General features: G+C 48.7%; 10 protein-coding genes across 10 annotated transcripts; 2 read left to right on the top strand and 8 right to left on the bottom strand.

Annotated features, from left to right (window-relative positions):
• Positions 1-861: 861 nt before the first annotated feature.
• Positions 862-1,796, top strand: BDW43DRAFT_292553 (uncharacterized protein). Its single transcript, XM_032043733.1, has one exon. The coding sequence runs from the start codon at positions 949-951 to the stop codon at positions 1,678-1,680; it is 732 nt and encodes a 243-aa protein (XP_031894843.1). The 5' UTR covers positions 862-948; the 3' UTR covers positions 1,681-1,796.
• Positions 1,797-2,354: 558 nt separating this feature from the next.
• On the bottom strand, positions 2,355-2,750 carry BDW43DRAFT_316313 (uncharacterized protein; the record flags this gene model as incomplete). The annotated part of the gene is made up of 4 exons (XM_032048265.1): positions 2,355-2,423; positions 2,482-2,517; positions 2,577-2,618; positions 2,667-2,750. The coding sequence occupies 4 exons, from the start codon at positions 2,748-2,750 to the stop codon at positions 2,355-2,357; spliced, it is 231 nt and encodes a 76-aa protein (XP_031894844.1).
• A 1,470-nt stretch (positions 2,751-4,220) lies between these two features.
• BDW43DRAFT_304223 (uncharacterized protein) lies at positions 4,221-5,114 on the top strand (the record flags this gene model as incomplete). Its single annotated transcript, XM_032045563.1, has 2 exons — positions 4,221-4,317; positions 4,783-5,114. 2 exons carry the CDS (start codon positions 4,221-4,223, stop codon positions 5,112-5,114), a joined length of 429 nt encoding a protein of 142 aa, XP_031894845.1.
• A 726-nt stretch (positions 5,115-5,840) lies between these two features.
• On the bottom strand, positions 5,841-6,503 carry BDW43DRAFT_304224 (uncharacterized protein; the record flags this gene model as incomplete). The annotated part of the gene is made up of 1 exon (XM_032045564.1): positions 5,841-6,503. One exon carries the CDS (start codon positions 6,501-6,503, stop codon positions 5,841-5,843), a length of 663 nt encoding a protein of 220 aa, XP_031894846.1.
• A 1,122-nt stretch (positions 6,504-7,625) lies between these two features.
• Positions 7,626-8,294, bottom strand: BDW43DRAFT_316316 (uncharacterized protein; the record flags this gene model as incomplete). The annotated part of the gene is made up of 1 exon (XM_032048266.1): positions 7,626-8,294. One exon carries the CDS (start codon positions 8,292-8,294, stop codon positions 7,626-7,628), a length of 669 nt encoding a protein of 222 aa, XP_031894847.1.
• Positions 8,295-8,946: 652 nt separating this feature from the next.
• BDW43DRAFT_292555 (translocation channel protein TIM22) lies at positions 8,947-10,116 on the bottom strand. Its single transcript, XM_032043734.1, has 3 exons — positions 9,825-10,116; positions 9,636-9,731; positions 8,947-9,540 (listed from the first exon to the last, which is right to left on the bottom strand). The coding sequence occupies exons 1-3, from the start codon at positions 9,942-9,944 to the stop codon at positions 9,202-9,204; spliced, it is 555 nt and encodes a 184-aa protein (XP_031894848.1). The 5' UTR covers positions 9,945-10,116; the 3' UTR covers positions 8,947-9,201.
• Positions 10,117-10,272: 156 nt separating this feature from the next.
• On the bottom strand, positions 10,273-12,893 carry BDW43DRAFT_292556 (DUF4048 domain-containing protein). Its single transcript, XM_032043735.1, has 2 exons — positions 10,955-12,893; positions 10,273-10,867 (listed from the first exon to the last, which is right to left on the bottom strand). Exons 1-2 carry the CDS (start codon positions 12,379-12,381, stop codon positions 10,669-10,671), a joined length of 1,626 nt encoding a protein of 541 aa, XP_031894849.1. The 5' UTR covers positions 12,382-12,893; the 3' UTR covers positions 10,273-10,668.
• On the bottom strand, positions 12,250-12,893 carry BDW43DRAFT_233037 (uncharacterized protein). The gene has a single exon (XM_032039548.1). The coding sequence runs from the start codon at positions 12,766-12,768 to the stop codon at positions 12,427-12,429; it is 342 nt and encodes a 113-aa protein (XP_031894850.1). The 5' UTR covers positions 12,769-12,893; the 3' UTR covers positions 12,250-12,426.
• Positions 12,894-13,203: 310 nt separating this feature from the next.
• Positions 13,204-13,847, bottom strand: BDW43DRAFT_292558 (uncharacterized protein). The gene has a single exon (XM_032043736.1). It carries the CDS (start codon positions 13,816-13,818, stop codon positions 13,390-13,392), a length of 429 nt encoding a protein of 142 aa, XP_031894851.1. The 5' UTR covers positions 13,819-13,847; the 3' UTR covers positions 13,204-13,389.
• Positions 13,848-13,950: 103 nt separating this feature from the next.
• Positions 13,951-18,378, bottom strand: BDW43DRAFT_323387 (kinase-like protein; the record flags this gene model as incomplete). Its single annotated transcript, XM_032049733.1, has 6 exons — positions 13,951-14,967; positions 15,024-15,535; positions 15,680-15,847; positions 15,918-15,985; positions 16,045-16,073; positions 16,790-18,378. 6 exons carry the CDS (start codon positions 18,376-18,378, stop codon positions 14,292-14,294), a joined length of 3,042 nt encoding a protein of 1,013 aa, XP_031894852.1. The 3' UTR covers positions 13,951-14,291.
• Between the last annotated feature and the right edge of the window lie 518 nt (positions 18,379-18,896).

The raw sequence follows: 18,896 nt of genomic DNA on the forward strand, positions 1-18,896 counted from the left end.
CCCATCTCCTTCGTACCACTGAAAGCCCTGTTTGAACCAGAATGATCTCTTTTATTTCTATCAGATATATGGTCTCTTGCATTTGCTATACGATCGATACTTGGAAAGCAGTATATTCAAGGACATCCTTGGCATCCTTGGCACCCAGTGTGACATTGTGGTAGAACAGGTCGACGTCCTGGGGAGACTGCCTCCGGAGTGGTGAGACAGATGGCGGATAAAACACAAGTATACCACTAAAGACAGTGAGCCTAGCCAAGCCTTACGTGTTGAATCGTGGGGTAACCGCTTCGAATCGCAAATTCAACGTCCACAATATGAAAGTGGAATTCCAGGTTTGACTTCGAGGAGAAAGGTGCCGTTCTGGATATGTTGCGTCCATGATGTCTTTCTGATCAGAGAAACATGCTACTATGAGGGAAATCCTGCAATGCGATTGGATGAAGAAACGGGCATTGCCAGAGTCTAGAAATCATCTGGGTCCTACAGGCCATGGGTAACATCTTGGGGCTATTTGCGTAGCCCGCTTACGGATTTAGTTTTGCCTCGAACTTGGGGAATTTCTACAACATATGCTATGTCATTGATAACAGGCATTGGAATCCTAAACATCACGGACCCAGTTAATCCAAGTGGCCATCTTCCTCCGAAGATATCGTATTCTCAAGTCCGACGATCATCCATGGATGCATATCCGCTAGGCCGTAAACGGTAGCTCGTATTTGCATCCTCCAATCAGCGATCGCCACTGCCCATAGGGTTGACAAGCGAGTACGAGCAGGGCGAAGCATCTTGTACGTAGTAGTGGTATACCATCCTCTATATAATGGGGGTCATAGAAGCATGACTGACTCGCTACATTGTCATTCGCATCTCTTGTTATACTTTGGATATACTACCAGAACCACGCCGATTTCCTAATCCACAACCCCAACTCTACCTTAAATCATGGATTCCAAACATGAATCCAAACAATATGCCACCAGCATCCACAGCGTCTCTACAACCAGTACCCTCCTCGATACACCACAAGCCAACTTCCTCGAAGGCAAGCGATTCCACATCGAAGCTAAAGGAATCCGTGCCTTCCGCCCGCCCATGCCCATGAGACAGAATGAGATTCCCATCTACACCGCCGACGGTACCCTAGCATACACAGCAACCAAAACCAAGGCCTTATCAAGTCACTCCATCCTCTCATCACCTAAGCACGGAGACCTCTTCTCCATTGACTTCAAGCCCGGAGGTCGTCCCTGGATCCGCTTTCTGCAACCCGTAGAAGGTGATATCATTCGGGCGATTTCGCTGCAGGGGAAGTTGACTACTCGGACTATGTCGTTTACACCTCCGGAGGGAGGGTGTCAGTGGGAGTGGAAGTATGAGACTATTGATTTCCCTGGTGGAGGGAAGGTTAAAGCGCTATGTTTAGAGAAGGTAGATGGTGTGGAATCAGGGAAAGCTACCCGGGTCGCGCATCTGTTGCGGAGTCCTGATACTCGGGCGACGGGTTCATCTTGTTGCTCTGCTGGGAATGGCGGGCAACTTGTTCTCAGTCCTGATGTGGGCTTGAGTATGGTTGAAGAGGCCCTCGTCCTCGCGACTTGCTTGGTGATGCTACGCCGGGAAAGAGATCGTCGGAGGTTTATTCAGGCTATGGTTATTGGCGGTGCGGGCAGCTAATGGTTTGTGGTTTAGTGGATACGATACGTTATGAGTTATCAACGTTTTGATTGTTTTCAATATTGTTATATTCTCTGTTATATAATTTACTGTATATTTTATCTATTATTGTAAACTCCGAAGATTCATTTTGAAGCATTCTACTGGGTATGGATAGAAACACTTATATCAACACAAGATGAACTGATAACCCACTATACTACGAACAAAATGTATGCTCAGAATCTGCAACCAATTGACTTGGACGAATTGTTGAGCATCTAGCCTAAACGCAGGACTGTCTTGTAATATCAGTTCGTTAGTCCAGGTATAAAGACTCGATGCAGCTTGCCTTCCATTGATAGGACAGCCATGCGTTTTTGACGGCCAAATCACTCTCCTCTGTTGATTCATACCCTATCAGCATTCCATAAAAGGCAGCCCAGATTCATTTTAGGGAATACTACTCACACTCTTCGACGTGTTAGTTGATATCCTATGCAAAAATGTTAAGGGATCAGACTTACCTACCCTGTAACAACAACAACCTTAGACTCAACAAGAGCACCCTTGACATACTTCCATTAGCCACCTTTTTCACTGTGTATCAGTCTTGTATTAGCCCTACCCGCTCTGTACTTCCATCCTCTGGTGCAGCAACAGCCCCCTTTGTATGCTTCCATTAGCCATATTTCTCACAGTGTATCAGTCTCGAATAGCCCTACTCGCGCTGCAATTCTGTCCTCGGGCAGAACAGCAACCCCCTTTGCATGCATCGATTAGCCTCGTTTCTCGGAAGGCGCAAGTGTCAAAGAGCCTTACCCGCTCTACAACTCTATCATTTAGCTCAATATGGCCCTTTTCGTACTCCCCGTTAGTCTAGTGCTCACAAGCATGTAATACTCGGGCTTCCTTACCTGTTCCATAACTTCCACTTTATCCAGAACAGCGCCCGCTCCCTGCGTTTGTTAGCCTCCAAGCAAGTAGGTGTGTTTCGGGTGTCCTACCCGCTCCTGGAGCGAGTTTTCCCTAACCGGGGCTGCCATGGCGGCCCCAGCCATGAGTGCAATCAGAATCGCAGAGAGCTGCATTTTGGGTTTTGAAATTTGTTGATTATGAGAATGTAGGGATGTCAACAAGTGATGATAAATATTTACCGAACTTGACATTAAGGGAGATAGAATATAGGTCACTATCGCCGAGGATATGTTAACCTTTATACATTACAGCTGCCATTAATTCAGGGGGTTCGATTACTGAAAAGTCAACCCAACTAATGTTTAATAGATAGTTGCATGTCCAACTCATGCCACGAAAACCAGGAGCATGACCCGCTGCTTCTCTCACCTTCAATTCCCTTTTATATACGCTGAATGGTTTCTTGGGCATTCTTGGAAAGCCACAGATGTGGGCTAAGCATGGAACAAGAGTATCCTTCCGTTTCATTAGTCTACTCGGTTGATCTATACTGCACGCCTACATAAGAGCCAAGAAGATCCAAACTATACCTGCTTCGTGCATGTCCTCTTTTATCACGCAAACCAGATATTGTGAATGGGGTTTCATGCATATTAACGTAGCAAATCTTGGATCAAGTCTTGTAAGCGTATAGCCTGCATTGCTACAAATCCATGGAATTTAGCCCCCAGATCTCTATAAATGGAGTGGCTTTGGCTAACACCTCATGGAGAGAACCCGATATCTTTTATCCGCTGGTCTCATGAGGATGATATGGTCAACTCACCCGAACTACTCTGTACAATCAATGATCTACAAACTATCTTGGCGTGACTCGCCCTCACTACATCTACCTCACCTATTGTTGGTCATCTAATTGAGATCATAAGATCTACTACATATGTACCTACGCATGTACTACAGTCTGATCGTCGGTAGATCCTGTGTGGCGTGTCTCATTGGCTAGGGCAAACCATAAAAGCATCTCCTATGCCCCTGTATTCAAAGGGGCAGAACTCTAAACCCCATTTAACATCATACGTTAGCCAACGATGAATACCCTCATTAGAGTATAGCTTCACATAAACACCCACTGTTTTGACAGAAAGGAATAGTTCATGATCAAGCTCGCCCTCTCCTTGTCCAACTGCATATGTCGCTCCTGGTCTGTTTACTTGTTTTGGTACAAGTATTTGTTTGCTATTATGCACGTATGCCCGATTCCGGCGGATATCCATGTGCAAAGGCGTCGAAGAGTGATTTGTCATTTTCATGCAGCCTTGACCGCTGATTCTCAGCCGCACACAAGACTGAACCCCAATGCAGTCCATAGATCCTTTTCCTCGCTGTCTTACGCTCCTTGATCTGGGAATTCCTGATCTACTTCACTAGCCTCGTATCAGCTGGAGGTCTTCCGTGCCTTGTACATTTCCATATGTCTTCCCCACAAGGGATTTCTATAGGCTAGGAATTAGTTCAGGGACCGCCCAAGACAATTTTTATATTGAGAACTCCTCATATAAACTTGAATTGAATCTTCTTACCGAGATAACACTGTTCGACTTCAACTTTCAGCCGGAGTCTCCCCTCATTTCGAGTTCAAGATGGCAATATCTCTCGAACGCCTAAAGCCTCATGCATATCAACAACTAGACACCGACTTACCCCACCGGCCAAAAGCACCGTTCAACTGGCAACTAGGTGTCCCATGGATCTTCTCTGCAATCCTAGCTCTCTTTTCAACCTATCTTCTCCTTCATCAACCTCAAATCACCCATGGGGCATACAAGACCGACTTCCTAGACGTTCAACCATTCATCTCATACGAAGAACGTACCTTCACGGGAAAATTCCAATACAATAAAGAAACACAAAAGATAGAGCGAGAAATAGACCCAACATCCCCCCAATACTTCGGCCCACCAAGCCCCGAAATTGATGCCGCCTGGGCCGACCTTCTGCGAGGTAACACCCCTTCCCAATTTTTATAGCCTCCAAATCTAACAAAATTCAGGCGAATTCCCCGCAATGACAGACCCCGAAGCAGAACCATACGTCCCCCGCCTCCGAAAACTCCCAAATACAGGCCACTACCACTTCGAGTAAGTCAATAACACCTGCCCTTACTCCCTCAAGGCTCTGATACTCACGACCAAACCAGACTAGACGTCTTCCACTCGCTCCACTGCTTAAACTACGTCCGCAAATCGCTAGACAGAGAGCACTATTCCAGCCATCTGGAACACATGGAGAGCCTTGCGCGGAACTCACCTCATCTTCCGGATGACTGGGGCCGGATTCATCTGGATCATTGCCTGGATCAGCTCATGCAGTCGGTACTTTGCCATGCAGACTTGTCGCCTGTGCCGATGTTTTCGTGGGAGGGGGTGCCGCTTTTCTTGGGCGTGGGGCAGACGCATACTTGTCGGGCTTGGGGGCCGATTCGGGGGTGGTTGGATCGGAGGAATGAGAGATACACCCCTATTGAGGAGGAGTAGAGGTTGGATTTTGTGTGGTTTTATATGTATACTAATGGGCTTTATATCCAAGGCGGGGAGTTAAGGGAAGATTCTAAGTATTAGTGTCGCGTTACCGACCCGTTCGCAACCTTTCATTCTCGAACTTGCTGTCATACATCAGGTGGTATAGGTGGAACGGTAGGAAAGCTCGGCCTGGACATCCTCTTAGGAGGTTTCGCTACGTATCCTTAGGGGATAAGGGACAGGGGTTAACGTAACTGACTACTAAGCACCTGCAGTATATTTGGGACTTCCTCAATATGATGGGTAGAAGAGCGCCTACAAAACCAATTCCTCCAATATAAAGTTGTAACAAGGGGCCATATTGTGGAAATTAAGCGCGGGAAACCAGATATGACACGAATATCGATTCTTGCATACCGAGACACAGCACTCTGCCACCATGCAGCCTACTTGGCCAAAAGCAACTGGTAATCCCGAACTAGCCTCGTCTCGGACTATAGCCACGGAGTGAGTGATGGTGTATGTAAACCCTCATTGGTAATACTCCCAGAGAACACTTTAAGCATCTAAAAGGTGAGGACTTTTGCATCTCACTAGCATCCCCCGTTGGGGAACCAAATTACTAAACCACTTAAATGAACAGCGTAATGCAGAACCAACCTCAGAACCCAAAAACCCTATAAACCACTACTAATTGCCCATACCACAACAGCCTCAGCTTACCCCATAAGGCCCCTCAAGTCAAACGCACTTCGTCCTATCAAAAACAACCTTCTTCTGCACAACCATAACCCCAAGCAAATCCGGCACCTCCTCATAACTATCCCCACAGCCCACCTTCTTACACTTTATCCCACACGCCTCAGGCTTACCATCATGAACCATAATCCCCCTTGGACAAACCCAACTCCTCCGACACCCCCACTGCGGATACACCTCCTCCACCACATCACTCGACCCTGTCGACGCATAATTCTTCGCAACAGACCCCTCCCATAACTTGACCTTTGTCTCTACACTAACGGCCTGCAGATACCTTTGCTCCCATAACCAGGTCTCCAACTCACTGATCCCAAAGTAGCTCGCTTGGCTTAGCAGAGCATGGTATTTGCCGTAGTCATGTCCATTGACGCGGTCGTAGAAGAGGGGCAGGGTGCCGCGACTGAGATATTCGAGGACGTGTTTGAAAATCTTGGGGTCAGCGTCGATGAAGTAGGAGCCGTCTGGGAGAGCGGAGTTCCATTGTTCGGAGAGGAGGGCTTTGAAGTAGGGGCTTTTGTGGGTTAGGGTGTAGTGGGTTGTTGGGATTGATTTGTCTCGCACTTGGAGGGTTATTATGGTTGTGTCTGTATCTTCAGGGGATGAGGGGAGGGGCGTGGATTGGTTGGTACAGGTTGAGGACATTGCGGTTTGCATAGGGTTCTTTGACGGTCTATCTGTGGGTGGTTTTGGTATTGAGTGCTGGTATACTGCTTCATGAATGACAAGGTTGTTGGGCGATTGGGGGTTTTGAGCGAATGGAGAGATGCTTGCACTGATTGTGTACGAGCGAATGTCTGTCATCATTTCAGGGAGGTTACTGGAAGAGATATTATTACGAATGTATGAGTTGGTTCGGATGTAGGAAGTATATTCCTCGGGGTTTATGTCCGAATTCATTCCTAGATGGTGAGCCCATGTATAGCCTTCTGGTACGTCGAAAGGCTGTTAAATATATGGTTTAAGATCCGTAAGTCCTATCCCTGTGGAACAGAAGCTAGATTATCCGAGGGCCTTAACCCATCTATCTATAGCTGAGATCTCTATTCTTATACAACGTAGATAGTCTAATCTGTACACCTTAGCCCGTACATCCACACATTATGATACAAACCAAAAGCCGCAAATCACCATCACAAACCCTTTTGTGTTTACACTTCAAAGTTTGGTTGGAGGGGCTGGGTAGAATGTCATGACAGTCTGATCAATACGTATGTATACTGTTGCTTTCCTAATAGCAATGCATCGGGCAATTAGTGTATCTCATATCTATGTGCATTGTTATATTCAACAGACCCTTATGCTATCATTTCGCTATTATCTAGTCTCCATCAATACTCCGTACATATCTAAACATCCTTTAATAATCGCTCTCCTATAGTTAGGCTCTATAGCTGATTCCACATTACCTCAATCTTCCCCTGTCTTCATCAACCACCTAAACGCCGTGGGCACACTGTTTTGAAATATTCCATGGAGCATATGTTATACAGCAGAAAGCTTGGTCTAACCTACGAGTCGAAAGCCTATGTTCAGTGACCGTGTCTCCGTTGATCCGAGAAAAACAATGCGAAATTAGATTTCTTTCACTAGAAGAAATGCATCTGTTATGTATACTCCTGCTTCGATTCCTAAAGCTAATAAATACATAATATGATAGACTAGAAGTATACTCAATATCCCCTTTAATCAAACATGATAACAGACCCACAGGTCACAAATCAAAGGATAGTCATCAAGGATCCTGTCAGTCCCGCAAGCAACAATTCAAACACCAGAGACAGAACCCGCAAAGCACTGCTCCATATCGAAAACAGTCGTCCTTCGTACAACCGCAAGACCGGTCAACCACGGTTCATCAGTATACAGATCATCCTCACCATCTTGAACATTCAATCGCTTCCTCCCACACACCCTAGGGCTTCCCCTATGCGCCCCAATCCCCCGAGGGCAGATATAAACCATCCTCGTCCCCCACGGCGGATGAATCTCCTCCACAATATTCGCAGGCTGTATAGTCGAGATATACAGATCGATCTCGTCCTCCAGCCTCACAGATCTCTTGATCTTCACCGTGAGCAGATACCACTTGTCCTCCAACCACTTCTGCAGCCCGTCGATCCCAAAATACCGCGCTTCCTGCAGGAGCGCAAGATACTCGCCATAGTTGTGGCCCGTGGGCGTGGTCGTAGAAGACCCGGCACACGCCGTAGCGGAAGTATCAGACGATATACTTGAACAGGCCCGGATCAGCGTAAATGAAATATGGGCCGTCCAGCTGCTGGGTATTCCCACGCCCGGATAGCAGAGGCAAAGTATGTGCTGCGGTCTGTCAAGGTTTGTCCGGTGGTCGTGAAGCGGCCCTCTCCCACCTGGAGGATGATATGGGTGTCTGTGGGAGAGGATGATGCTGTTGAGTTGTTTGACTGAGCTCATTTGGGCTGGTTCTTTGTGTCTTGCTTTAGGTACTTGATCATGGAAGGTGGGATAGCGTTTATTCGTCCAGGTTGTCGTGGCTGTTAATAATTAGCTTTAGCCTGGCCATCTACATATCTTCGGTCTTTTCTGTAGGAAAGATGTGTGTTGGACGACTTTACCTAGCCTTCATATTGTGCTCAGCCTTCTATCCAGATTCTATTACATGTTCATATGGTAAGATCATGCGTACGTAGGGTCTCGACCGATCGAGAGGCGTGTCTGGTAAGCCCTATACGAACAAAAAGCATGCCTTGTTTACAGGGTGGCTGCATATCTGCACGGTTCTAGTATATCGTATGATGCACTGGGAATGCCAATAGGTGGGTAGAACATGCGTTGGAGTAAACCCATGGTTGAGTGGTGTTTCCGTATATTCTAAAGGTTCAAGTGATATATATTTCTGAAACTTTTACTGCCGTGGACATTGCCTAGAAGCTTACAGAATCTATATGCCACTTGTTAGATTTCTGATATGCGTAATTAATTCGCCGTCATAGCCAACGGCTCGATACGGACGTTAAACTTGATTTAATAATAGCAATAATAATTCGCCGTTTCATGAGTATAGTCAAGACATCTAGCGCAACCTCCAACCACATCTTGAATCCTCATAGTAAACCCCAAACTCCCTTGTAGAACATACATTACACACTCAACACCATAAAAGCGTAGATAGTCGAATTTATACACCTCTATCCATACATCCACACACTATAATACAACCCAAGAGCAGTGGTTCATCACAAACCCACAAACGCCAAAACAAAATGCCCGCTCTATCCCAAGCAGTAAAAAAAAAAAAAAGCAAAAAACGCCCTCCCATTACAACCACAACCACAACCACCATTCCAACCCCAAATCCAATCTAATCATCCCCCTCCGGCATCCGCATATAAGCATCAATCGCCGCACTAAACGCCGCAAAACCCGCACACCCAGCCGCAGCCGCCTGCGGACCAGCCTTAGCACCCAAAATGCCCCCCGTAATACACCCCGAGATAACACTATTCGTGAGATCGTTCTTGGCGCGCAGACCCTCAACACAGCACTCCGTACCTGAGTACAAAGCACCCACTATACCGAAGTTCTTGGCGCTAGACCAAGACCGAGAACCCATGTCTTTGAAGCCGCGGCGGACTTGTTCGCGCCAGGGGAGGTCCATGATTGCTTTTCCTTGCGGGGTGAAGGTTGAGTCGTAGGACATCTATTCCACAATCAATTTCCATATCAGTATCGTGGCATTAAGGTTAAGGAATGTTTGGAGGTAGGTAGTAAGGGTAACGAAATGGGAAGCCATACACTAGCCATAAACAACCCAAAAACACCACCTAGACCGAATCCCATCGTACCCGAGATAACCGTTTTTATGGGACATGATTCCATAGCAGCTTGCATCTAGCTTGCTGTTAGCATACCTATCCTCGTCTACCATTTGTTCTACCTGTGTCCAGTATCTGGTCCGGAACTGCAGTGGAGCGTAGAACTAACCGCTTTTACCATCGCCTGTTCTTGCTCGCTCATTCCTTGTGTTCCTGCGGCTGCGCCTGGGAGACCGGCTCCCATGCCGGCGGCCGCACCGCCTATGCCGGTCATTCCTGGGATGTTCATTGTGGTGTTGAGTTATGTGAGGTTGGTTGGAGTGGGTGGTTTTCAGGGTGGTTGAGAGGTTGGATCGGTCAGTCCGCGGGGACTTGGAAGTTTTCCAGAGCTAGGAGGGAGTGGTGTAGCTCGAGGAAGACTGGAAGGTGAGGATGCGATGCCCCCGGACTTTTTTGCGGAGATGAGATGGCGATTCGCAAATTTATTTACGGTAGCCCTGATGGACTAAGTGTGCCAAAATATCACGTGATATATGACTTGTTATTGGTCAGTGCGGGCTAGGTTGAACCCACGCAATTACTACTGCCAGTACCTCCTAGTAGTATAGATGGGTTTATTTAATAAGAGATTGAGTTGAGTTGATTTGATTTGATTTGTATTGTCACATTTTTGCTTCTGGCATGTATCTGTATAAAATAATCCTTCGGTTCGTCAAAGAAGTTGTACACGAAAACAAACAAATATAATGAGGGAAGAAAGAATGTCAAGAAAGATAAAATCGAAAAGGAACGTCGAGAAATAGAACGCTGGTCGTAAAAGGCATTGGGATCAATCATAACCCTGCGTTATCCGTTTCTTGTCTCATGCTCAAGATCTAATATATCAGTCACGCCTCCACGAAGGCTAGATCGTGCATGTTCATGTCCATATTTACAGTAGCATCCCGGAAAATTAAAAAAAAAGGGGGATTGGAAGGCCCAGAAGAGAAAGGTAAAAGAGGAAAGTGACAGACTTAGTCTTTCTTGTCCTCCTTGTCGAAGGTGGGGGAATTCAGCGAGGGGGAGAGGCTACGCTCCCATTCAGCCATCAGGTTGGTTGCAGTTCGGGGCAGCTTCGGGGACGGCAGGTCGGTCAGGGCAGGCCAGGGAATACCATCAGAGACGCTGGGGTCAGGGACAGAAGAGTCATGCTGTGGGCGCCAATCACCAAAACTTGTCGCGGTCAGCGCATACACTGTCACGAAGCAAACGAAGGCCGAAATTTACAGCAGGGAAGGATTCAAAGAAAGACAAACTCACCTAGTACTCGTGCGGGGACTGCTGGCCTGAGTCACCGGTGACTGATCTTGCTTCGATTCCCACGTAGACTGACTCGACGAGGGGGTATGCATCTTTTTCGGTTGAGGGGTGTCCCACTCGTCCCAGTTGTCCTCAGTGTCGAGATGATGGGACGCGTTTTGTTCGTTCGGCCCGCTTGGGGTAGTGGAGGCTCTGTGAGCATTCCTGGACGTCTGCCCACTTGTATCAATGCCGAATTCACTCCAGAACGACGCGTCTATGTCCGCCGATTTAGAGTCTTTACCAGATAATTTTGCTCCCGCACCTTTGCCCCGCGACGAGGAGGCGGATCGCGAGGATATGCCTCCTTGCATCGATAACCGGTCGCGCGAACTTGAGCTCCGGGGCGGCACCGCTCTCGATTCGGTGGCGCTGATTCCTTCTTCTCCCACCGTTGCCTGTCTGATATCTTCTAAGAAAGTCCAGAGACCTTCGCGCAAATCGGATGCCATCTGTTTACCCGTACGCATCAGCGCCTCCCGCGATGGGGGAGGCATCGTCTTCCGCCACTGCGCGATCACGTCTTCGGTCGGACTCGTAACCATGGGGCTCCGCTCCGCCGACGGCAAGGTCGCAGACCGTGGCGATCGACCCATGCGATCCTGATCTGGCTGGCCCATTTCGGCCTCCAATCCCGGCAGGGTGCTGCCAGGGCCCACGGAAGGCGACAACAAGGACAAGGTCCGAGTATGGGAACCTTGGAACACCCGTCGTCCATTCGCGGAGATTTTTGTACCCTTCGCGGCCGCAGCGCGCACGCTGTGACGACGCTCCAGCTCCCGGCTGAAACGTGGTTGCGTGACGGACGGGCTCTCCGAGCTGGCCACGCTGTGTTCCCTACTATGACCGATCGTCTCGTCGGCACCTGGCCTGTCGGGGGATCGCAGCGGGATCAGCGGTTCGGCACGATGGCTGATATCGATGCGTTTCTTGGTCTTCTGCGATGTCTCCCACTGCCGCTTCAACGAGTCCAGCTCAGTTTCAGCCCGTTGGAGCTCCTCGCGGAGCTCCAGCACTTTTCGTTCCTGGGACGCAATGGCGGTCAAGAGGCCGGCCCCATCGTCTTGGTCGTCAAAGCCTACGGGCGTGCTGATAGCGGGGATATGCGAGTGTCGGGTCGACGGCCGAGTCACCGGCGTCATGGAACTGGGAGATGCAACGTTCGAATCCAACTCCGTCGTCAGGGGAGGTACGTTAATGGGGAAGTTCAAGGTCAACCGTTTCTTGTGACGAGCGGCTCCATGGGGTCGGGCGGGAAGAGAGGCGCGTTTCTGCTGACGGAGTTGAAGCTGTTGCGGGTCGTCGAAGTGGTCGGACGACGAGCGTTGCAACCCATGGGACGCTTCCGGCGCAGCTGACTCGGTTCCCGTGATATTGTTGTCTTCCATGACGTAGAGGATTGAATCAGAGGAAGAACCGGGGAAAGGACTGGATCATGACATAAAGGACAGATCAATACGTAGTATACAATGTTCAATGTCCAAAAGCAACGTCGTGGGATGGATGGCCAGCAAAAACAAGCAAAAAAAGAAGACAAACAAGCAAATCGTTAAAAAGAACGAGCGGAAGAGAGTGTCAATCCACGCACGAGATCCAAGAGACGAAGAGAAAGAGAGAACGAAAAGTCCACGACGGAAAAAAAACAAACAGAGGTAGGAGTTAGTTAAAAGGTCTGGCCAAGTCCCTAGACTGGGGACGAATGAAATTAGTGTCAATGAAAGGAATGTTTTGAAATGACCGTTCAGTTGTTCTCCTGAGGGAAGAAGAGGGATCATTATTCATTAAGAGTGTCCTCGAGGCGGGTCGAACGCGCATCCCTTCCTTCTCCAGTGCGGTCAGGGGGGGCATTGGTCGCCCTCACCGTGGCTTGATTGGCCGTTTCATCGTGGCATTAAATATAGTAGTAAGTGTCCTTTTCAGAGAGAGTGGACTGGACGGGCCTCTGATACCGTATTGTCAGTTGTTGGGACAACTTTGTGTCTATGTAATAAAGTAGATCATGTTGGGATCCCCCGTGCGTCCTACATGAATGAGCTTATTAGGATTTATGCAGCATGTGGTTGACAGGCTGCAGGAGTGAGACCTGTCAAGCCAATTTCTTTGGTGAAATGATCGTTGATTGCCATTACAGGCCACATATTTAGCAATCGGCACGGGGGTCCGATCCACTTCAGCTTAATTCCCGGTCTAGAATTTTTTAATATCGATCTGCCTCTCCTTGCACCTATTTTCGACTCGAATTGCTACTATATCCACAATTACTTAACACACAATTTCACGCCAGGCGAAGGTATCTCTCACATAGGGGAAACCCTACTACGGGTCTCCTTGGGATTCTTTTATGAAGGGGGGAGGAAATAAAGAGTATCAAAACAAGAAAGGAAAGTCCGATAAAATCACAGGTCCTCAAAAAATTCACCAGAAATGAAACCCCACATACGAAAACTCCAGAGTCCAGTCCGTAATCTCAATGGGAAAGCAAAGTAGGAAAAGAATATCAGCGCCGAGGTGTGCACTTGCTGGAAACGCCTCTCTCTCCCCCATCTTCCGACTTGCACAAAAGAGCCGCAGGCATGGCTGGACAGACACAGCACTCTATCCGGGGCGTCATTGGCCAGCAGCGAACCCCAAGCCAGAACCGAGGGAGTATAAATAAATGGCAAAAAGAAAATAACAATAACGAATGAAGTGGCCATGGTAGAATCCAGACCGAACGAGCGCACCAAATTAAGAACGGAACGGAAACCAGGCCGAATGAGAAAACCGGATATGTAAACGCCTTGTAAGACCATTCGTTTTGTACAGCGCAAAGAAAGGGAAATCATCCCAGAGAGTATATCAAAAAAAAAAAAAAAAAAAAAAAAAAAAAAAAAAAAAAAAAAAAAAAAAAAAAAAAAAAAAAAAAAAAAAAAAAAAGGAAAGAAAAGAAAAGAAGGAAGAAAGAAAGAAAAAGAGGAATATGCTGTTAGATCCCGGGCCAGCGACTGCGCAACCCTTCGGACCATCGCTGGTAGAGCACGTCCGACAGCTGTTTGGTGTGTTCCATCCCGGAAACCTGCTGACCCGGAAGATTGGCGAGTTGAGCCGGTTGCAAACTGGGCTCCGTCACCGCCGTGGACTGCCGCCGTCGGTGGCTTTTGAGGTGCGGGTTGTTTTGTGCCAATACTAGTCGTGGCCTCTGTGGGGATTCCGGTGGTGGAGCTGGTGGGACGAGACCTGACAGCTTTGGATCACTGTTTCACAAAGCTCCGTTAGCTAACAATGGTTCCGTACTTCACGCGGACGACCTGCTCGCGACTCACCCTTGAAGCTTTTCATTCATGATCTTGAGAATGTGGTATAGTCCCTCGGGATCCGCCATTTCAAGGTCACTCCAGGCCTCTGCCAGGCGAGAAATTGCCTCCCGCTTTTCCTGGTCCCCCGTGGTCCCGAGAACCTCCTGGCAGGCCAGTCCGACAGCTTTGCTGTAGGCCCGTCGCCCCAGTTGCGCTTCCTTGCTGTTTGGTTCGGAAAACAATGTTTTCGGGCTACTGTTCTCATCTGGCCCAAACGAGTACTGGGAGCTATACGAATTCTCCGCCGGGACCTTATCCGAGACGCGACGGAACTGCCGGACCGTAGATGGACTATTGCCAAAGGTCAGGTCCACGCCCAGGGGTTGCTTAATTCCACTGGATCGTCGCTTTTTATAGCTCCGTCGCGTGGTAGGGCTGTGCTCGGGGGCGGGGGCGGGGGCAGGGGCGGGGGTTCGTCTCACGGCGGTATTCACCGCGCTGTTGGGAGCGTGCTTGGGGGGAGGCGGCGGGCTAGAGATGTGTAGGGTGTCCATCATCTCTGATGTTTCATCATAGAGGAAATCTTGAGCGTCCAAATCGTTCTCTTCCTCGTACGGGTCTTCGGGGATCTTCATAGTGGGTGCTTTAACGGTGTCGAACACCCAGCCGTCGTCGTCCTTCAAGTGCGTGATGGTATTGCTAGCACACAAAGGTCAGTGGAGGTCAGGTTGTAAATTTATGCCACAGACACTTACAGCGACTCGGCATAGTACTTAACATTCCGCGCCACTCCCCTACCAGCATCAAAATCCTGCTTTCGATGAATAAGCTCTTGCAACGCCTCGGTCTTCCCTGCATTCCGAATAAACTTATGTCGTAAAAGGTCTTTCGCGCTCGGTCGACGGTCCGGGTCCTTCGTCAAACACTGCGCAATGAAGTCCTTAAAAGTATTACTGTATTCGCTGCCTTCCAGTCGGGGAGCCGGCTCCTTGGGAATCAGGAAGAGTACTTTCATCGGATGCGTGCTGGCGTGTGGAGGCTCCCCGTTAATCATCTCGATAGCCGTGATTCCCAAAGACCAAATATCTGCCTTGTAGTCGTATCCCGCCTGCTGAATCACCTCAGGAGCCATCCAAAACGGGGTCCCGACGAACGTGTTCCGTTGCGATTTAATATTGATCAGCTGTGCAGCCACGCCGAAATCCGCCAATTTCACTTTCCCCGTATGTGAAAGGAGCACATTGGCAGCTTTAATGTCGCGATGTATCTTCCCCTCACTGTGCAAGTAGTCCAACCCTTGCAACAGCTGTTGACAGATAATAGCGACGTGGGCTTCATTGAATACGCCGGGTTTCAGCTACCACCTATTAGCGAAGAACCTTTAGGATGAGATAGTCGAAAATTAAAGTACCAGATCAAGACAGGACCCTCCACCCAAGTATTCCATTACAATCCATAACTTATGCCCGCGGAGAAAACTCGCTTTGTATTGCGTCACGTAGGGGCTCGCGCACGTCGCCAGGACGGAAATCTCTTGCTGGATTTCCTGGATATCATCTTCGCTTGATTCAAGGTCAATCTGGAACGTGGCAAGCAATGTCAATATCGAACCATTCAAAGACGCGGAAAAAATATTCCCGTGGACCTACGTGTTTGACTGCAACGATCTCTCCAGTCGACTTTTCAATTGCCTTGTACACGGTTCCAAAACTGCCACCTACGCACGCAGAGAAAATCAGCCACAGCCATTGATCCGGGAAGATGGGTTCAGCTTACTCCCCAGCTCCTCCATCATTTGGTAATGGCTCGCCATATCGTCCGCCATGTTTCACGTCGAATTTTCCCGTGGCTCAGGGGCGAGGCCACAAAGAGAAAAAAAAAATTGAAAACGGAAAAACAAAGACAGCGGGATAAATAGACACAATGAGCAACTCATACAGCCAGCCAGCTAATTTCGTCCGGCAAGACCTTGGAGTTGAGCTCAATGGATCGAGGGTTATCGAAGAGGAGCGGAGAGGGAAATGGAGATTAGAGTAAATTGGTTGCTCCCGGCGCATCCAATGGTCGGCTGCCGTACTTTTCCATGGTTCGCGGAAAACAACAGGCGGTAGCGCATGGCAACCGCCGCCTGAGGCACCGGGTGGGCCCCAAGGTTTCTGCACTGATTAGATAATGCCCCGCATCCTTGCCTCAGGCTGCAGCCGCGGAACTAATACCCACGTCTTGTAGTAGTGCATGCTTATCTCTTGAAGAATGTGGTGTAGGATCGCTATCGGCTATCATATTACATTCGGGTGTGTACTTATAAGCATACAAAGCGAAATCAAGAAGATTATATCTTTAATCCAAATCAAATTCACACACACGGTGGTATAATAACTTCTTATAGACATACAGTATGCAAATGCTTTTCTAAAATACTCTAAATGTACTTGTACGGATTCATGATACCGTTCTAAAAAACTTTTTGTTAGCATATGTATAGCCGGAGACGAAGACGAGAGTACTCACTGGATCATACAAATCCTTCAACTGCTTCATCAACTTCACCATAGTCTCGTCTTGGCTGTAACCGATGAACTCCTTCTTGGCAATGCCCAGTCCATGCTCGGCGCTGATGCTACCATTGCGCTTCTGAATCCACTCGTACACCCAGGGCTCAATGGCCTTCTCGACCTCCTTGTTGTACTCCCGGACAGAAATGTTCAAGTGCAGGTTCGAGTCTCCCATGTGACCATATCCAACAACAGCACGGACAGGGAAGGAGTCATCATCGCCGACAAATCCAAGCTTGGTCAGACGCTCACGGCAGTCTTCGACGAGCTGGTACAGTTCGGGGAGAGGGATCGAGACATCGTACTTGTAAGTACCGCCCAGGTGGCTCAGAGCCTCGGTGATACCTTCTCTCCAGCGCCAGATACCGTGGAACTGGGTTTCATCCTGCGCCAAGACACCGTCGGCAACGATGCCCTCGCCCATGATGTGTTCCAAGAATGCTTCCAACTTAGCCATGTCATGCTCACCGTTCGACCCGCTAGTCTCAACCACACAGTAGAAGGGGTATTCGCCCTCCAAAGGATACTTGTTGCCGGTGGACTGGTGGACAAGCTGCTGACTGCGGCCATCCATGAGCTCGAACGCGGAGAGAATCTCAGAGAGATGAGACTTCGCCTCCTTGTGTGCCTGACGCACCTGTTCATAGCTCTCGACACCGAAGTAAGCCACGTTAACCGCCTTCGGCCGGGGAGGACACAGGATAGAAAGTCCAGTGATGATACCAATCGTACCCTCGGCACCAATGAACAGCTGCTTCAGGTCGTAGCCGGTGTTATTCTTCCGCAGAGTAGAAAGTGAGTTGACGGTGGTTCCATCCGCCAACACCGCCTCAACACCGAGGATATTGCCATGAAGACTTCCGTAGCGAAGCAGACGCAGACCTCCGGCATTCGTAGCAGCGTTTCCTCCAATATGGCATGAACCCTTGGCACCCAAATCCAGGGGGAACAGATGGTCCCGCTCCGCCAGGTACTGATCAGCCACCTCCAGAATCACACCCGCATCAGCGACCAGGACTCCTGAGCCCTCGTCGAAGGAGCGAATCTGGTTCATCCGCGACATGTTGATGACAATCTCGTCGAACACGGGCACAGAACCTCCCACCAATCCAGTGTTGCCGCCCTGAGGGACCACCGCCAACTTCTTGTCATTGCAGTATTTCAACACCTTGCTGACTTCTTCCTTGTTCTGAGGCTTCAACACAAGCCTTGTGTGGCCCCGGTACTTGCGCATCCAGTCGCTGTTGAATGACTCGATGTCATCGGCGGCATCGGTCGTCACACCGTCGATCACGGCAGACTGAGAACCCAGCAGCTCCTGGAAAAACTTGACATCATCGGCAGTGATCTCTGCAAACTTGGGGTCCCGCTTGAGGTTGGGGTAGGCGTTGCTGGTGTACTTGATCTCCTTGGTCGCATTCACGGTGGAGGTGACGCTAAATGTACGGGTGGCGACGCGAGATGGGGCACGAGAGACAATGGGCTGGACGAAACAGCGCGGTCTGGGCAGTCGAGCCCTCCGCAGGACGGCGGAAACATTCCTTGCACTCGACATGATGTGGTGGTTGGCAATAAAAAGCAACCGTTGTCGAACCGGGCGGTGGAACTAAAAAGCTGACACCGAACCGGAGTTGGCGCCGACTCCGGAGTGCGAAACGCTAGAGCATGGAAAAATATCGGCTGAACCTTTTAACGGGACTTAAATAGGATGGACTGGATAGAATCTTAAGAGGGAAAAATGAAGAGATTGCTGATACATTTACTGGTATATTCTCTTTATGATTATAACTATTCTTCTTAGTTTAATTCTTATTTTGAGCTTGTTTATCGAGCGACACAGTATAAACCCACAACTATATATTTTAGCTTCAAAAATGAAACCAAGTCACGCGAGTTTCCTCATCCCTTTAATCCCATAATCTGAAACAATCGATTCTTCAATTCTTTGTTTCGTCTGGCCCAAATCCAATTAATAATAAACCCACGACAAAACAGATGGGAAAATAGAAAAGAAATAAAAAATAAAAAATAAAAACCACCAATCTCTACTGACACAACGGTGAGTGGCTATGC

Source organism: Aspergillus alliaceus (genome assembly GCF_009176365.1).
Source record: "Aspergillus alliaceus strain CBS 536.65 unplaced genomic scaffold BDW43scaffold_72, whole genome shotgun sequence".
NCBI classification, from domain to species: domain Eukaryota; kingdom Fungi; phylum Ascomycota; class Eurotiomycetes; order Eurotiales; family Aspergillaceae; genus Aspergillus; species Aspergillus alliaceus.

What these genes read in the sequence shown, in the direction of transcription:
- BDW43DRAFT_292553 (XM_032043733.1), top strand. Translation starts at nt 949, where the DNA reads ATGGATTCCAAACATGAATCCAAACAATATGCCACCAGCATCCACAGC.
- BDW43DRAFT_292555 (XM_032043734.1), bottom strand. Translation starts at nt 9,944, where the DNA reads ATGAACATCCCAGGAATGACCGGCATAGGCGGTGCGGCCGCCGGCATG. An exon ending in AACAGGCGATGGTAAAAGCG is followed by an intron (nt 9,732 to 9,824) that starts GTTAGTTCTACG and finishes ACAGCAAGCTAG; the next exon opens with ATGCAAGCTGCTATGGAATC. An exon ending in TTGGGTTGTTTATGGCTAGT is followed by an intron (nt 9,541 to 9,635) that starts GTATGGCTTCCC and finishes ATTGTGGAATAG; the next exon opens with ATGTCCTACGACTCAACCTT.
- BDW43DRAFT_292556 (XM_032043735.1), bottom strand. Translation starts at nt 12,381, where the DNA reads ATGGAAGACAACAATATCACGGGAACCGAGTCAGCTGCGCCGGAAGCG. An exon ending in AGTCCCCGCACGAGTACTAG is followed by an intron (nt 10,868 to 10,954) that starts GTGAGTTTGTCT and finishes GACCGCGACAAG; the next exon opens with TTTTGGTGATTGGCGCCCAC.
- BDW43DRAFT_233037 (XM_032039548.1), bottom strand. Translation starts at nt 12,768, where the DNA reads ATGATCCCTCTTCTTCCCTCAGGAGAACAACTGAACGGTCATTTCAAA.
- BDW43DRAFT_292558 (XM_032043736.1), bottom strand. Translation starts at nt 13,818, where the DNA reads ATGATTTCCCTTTCTTTGCGCTGTACAAAACGAATGGTCTTACAAGGC.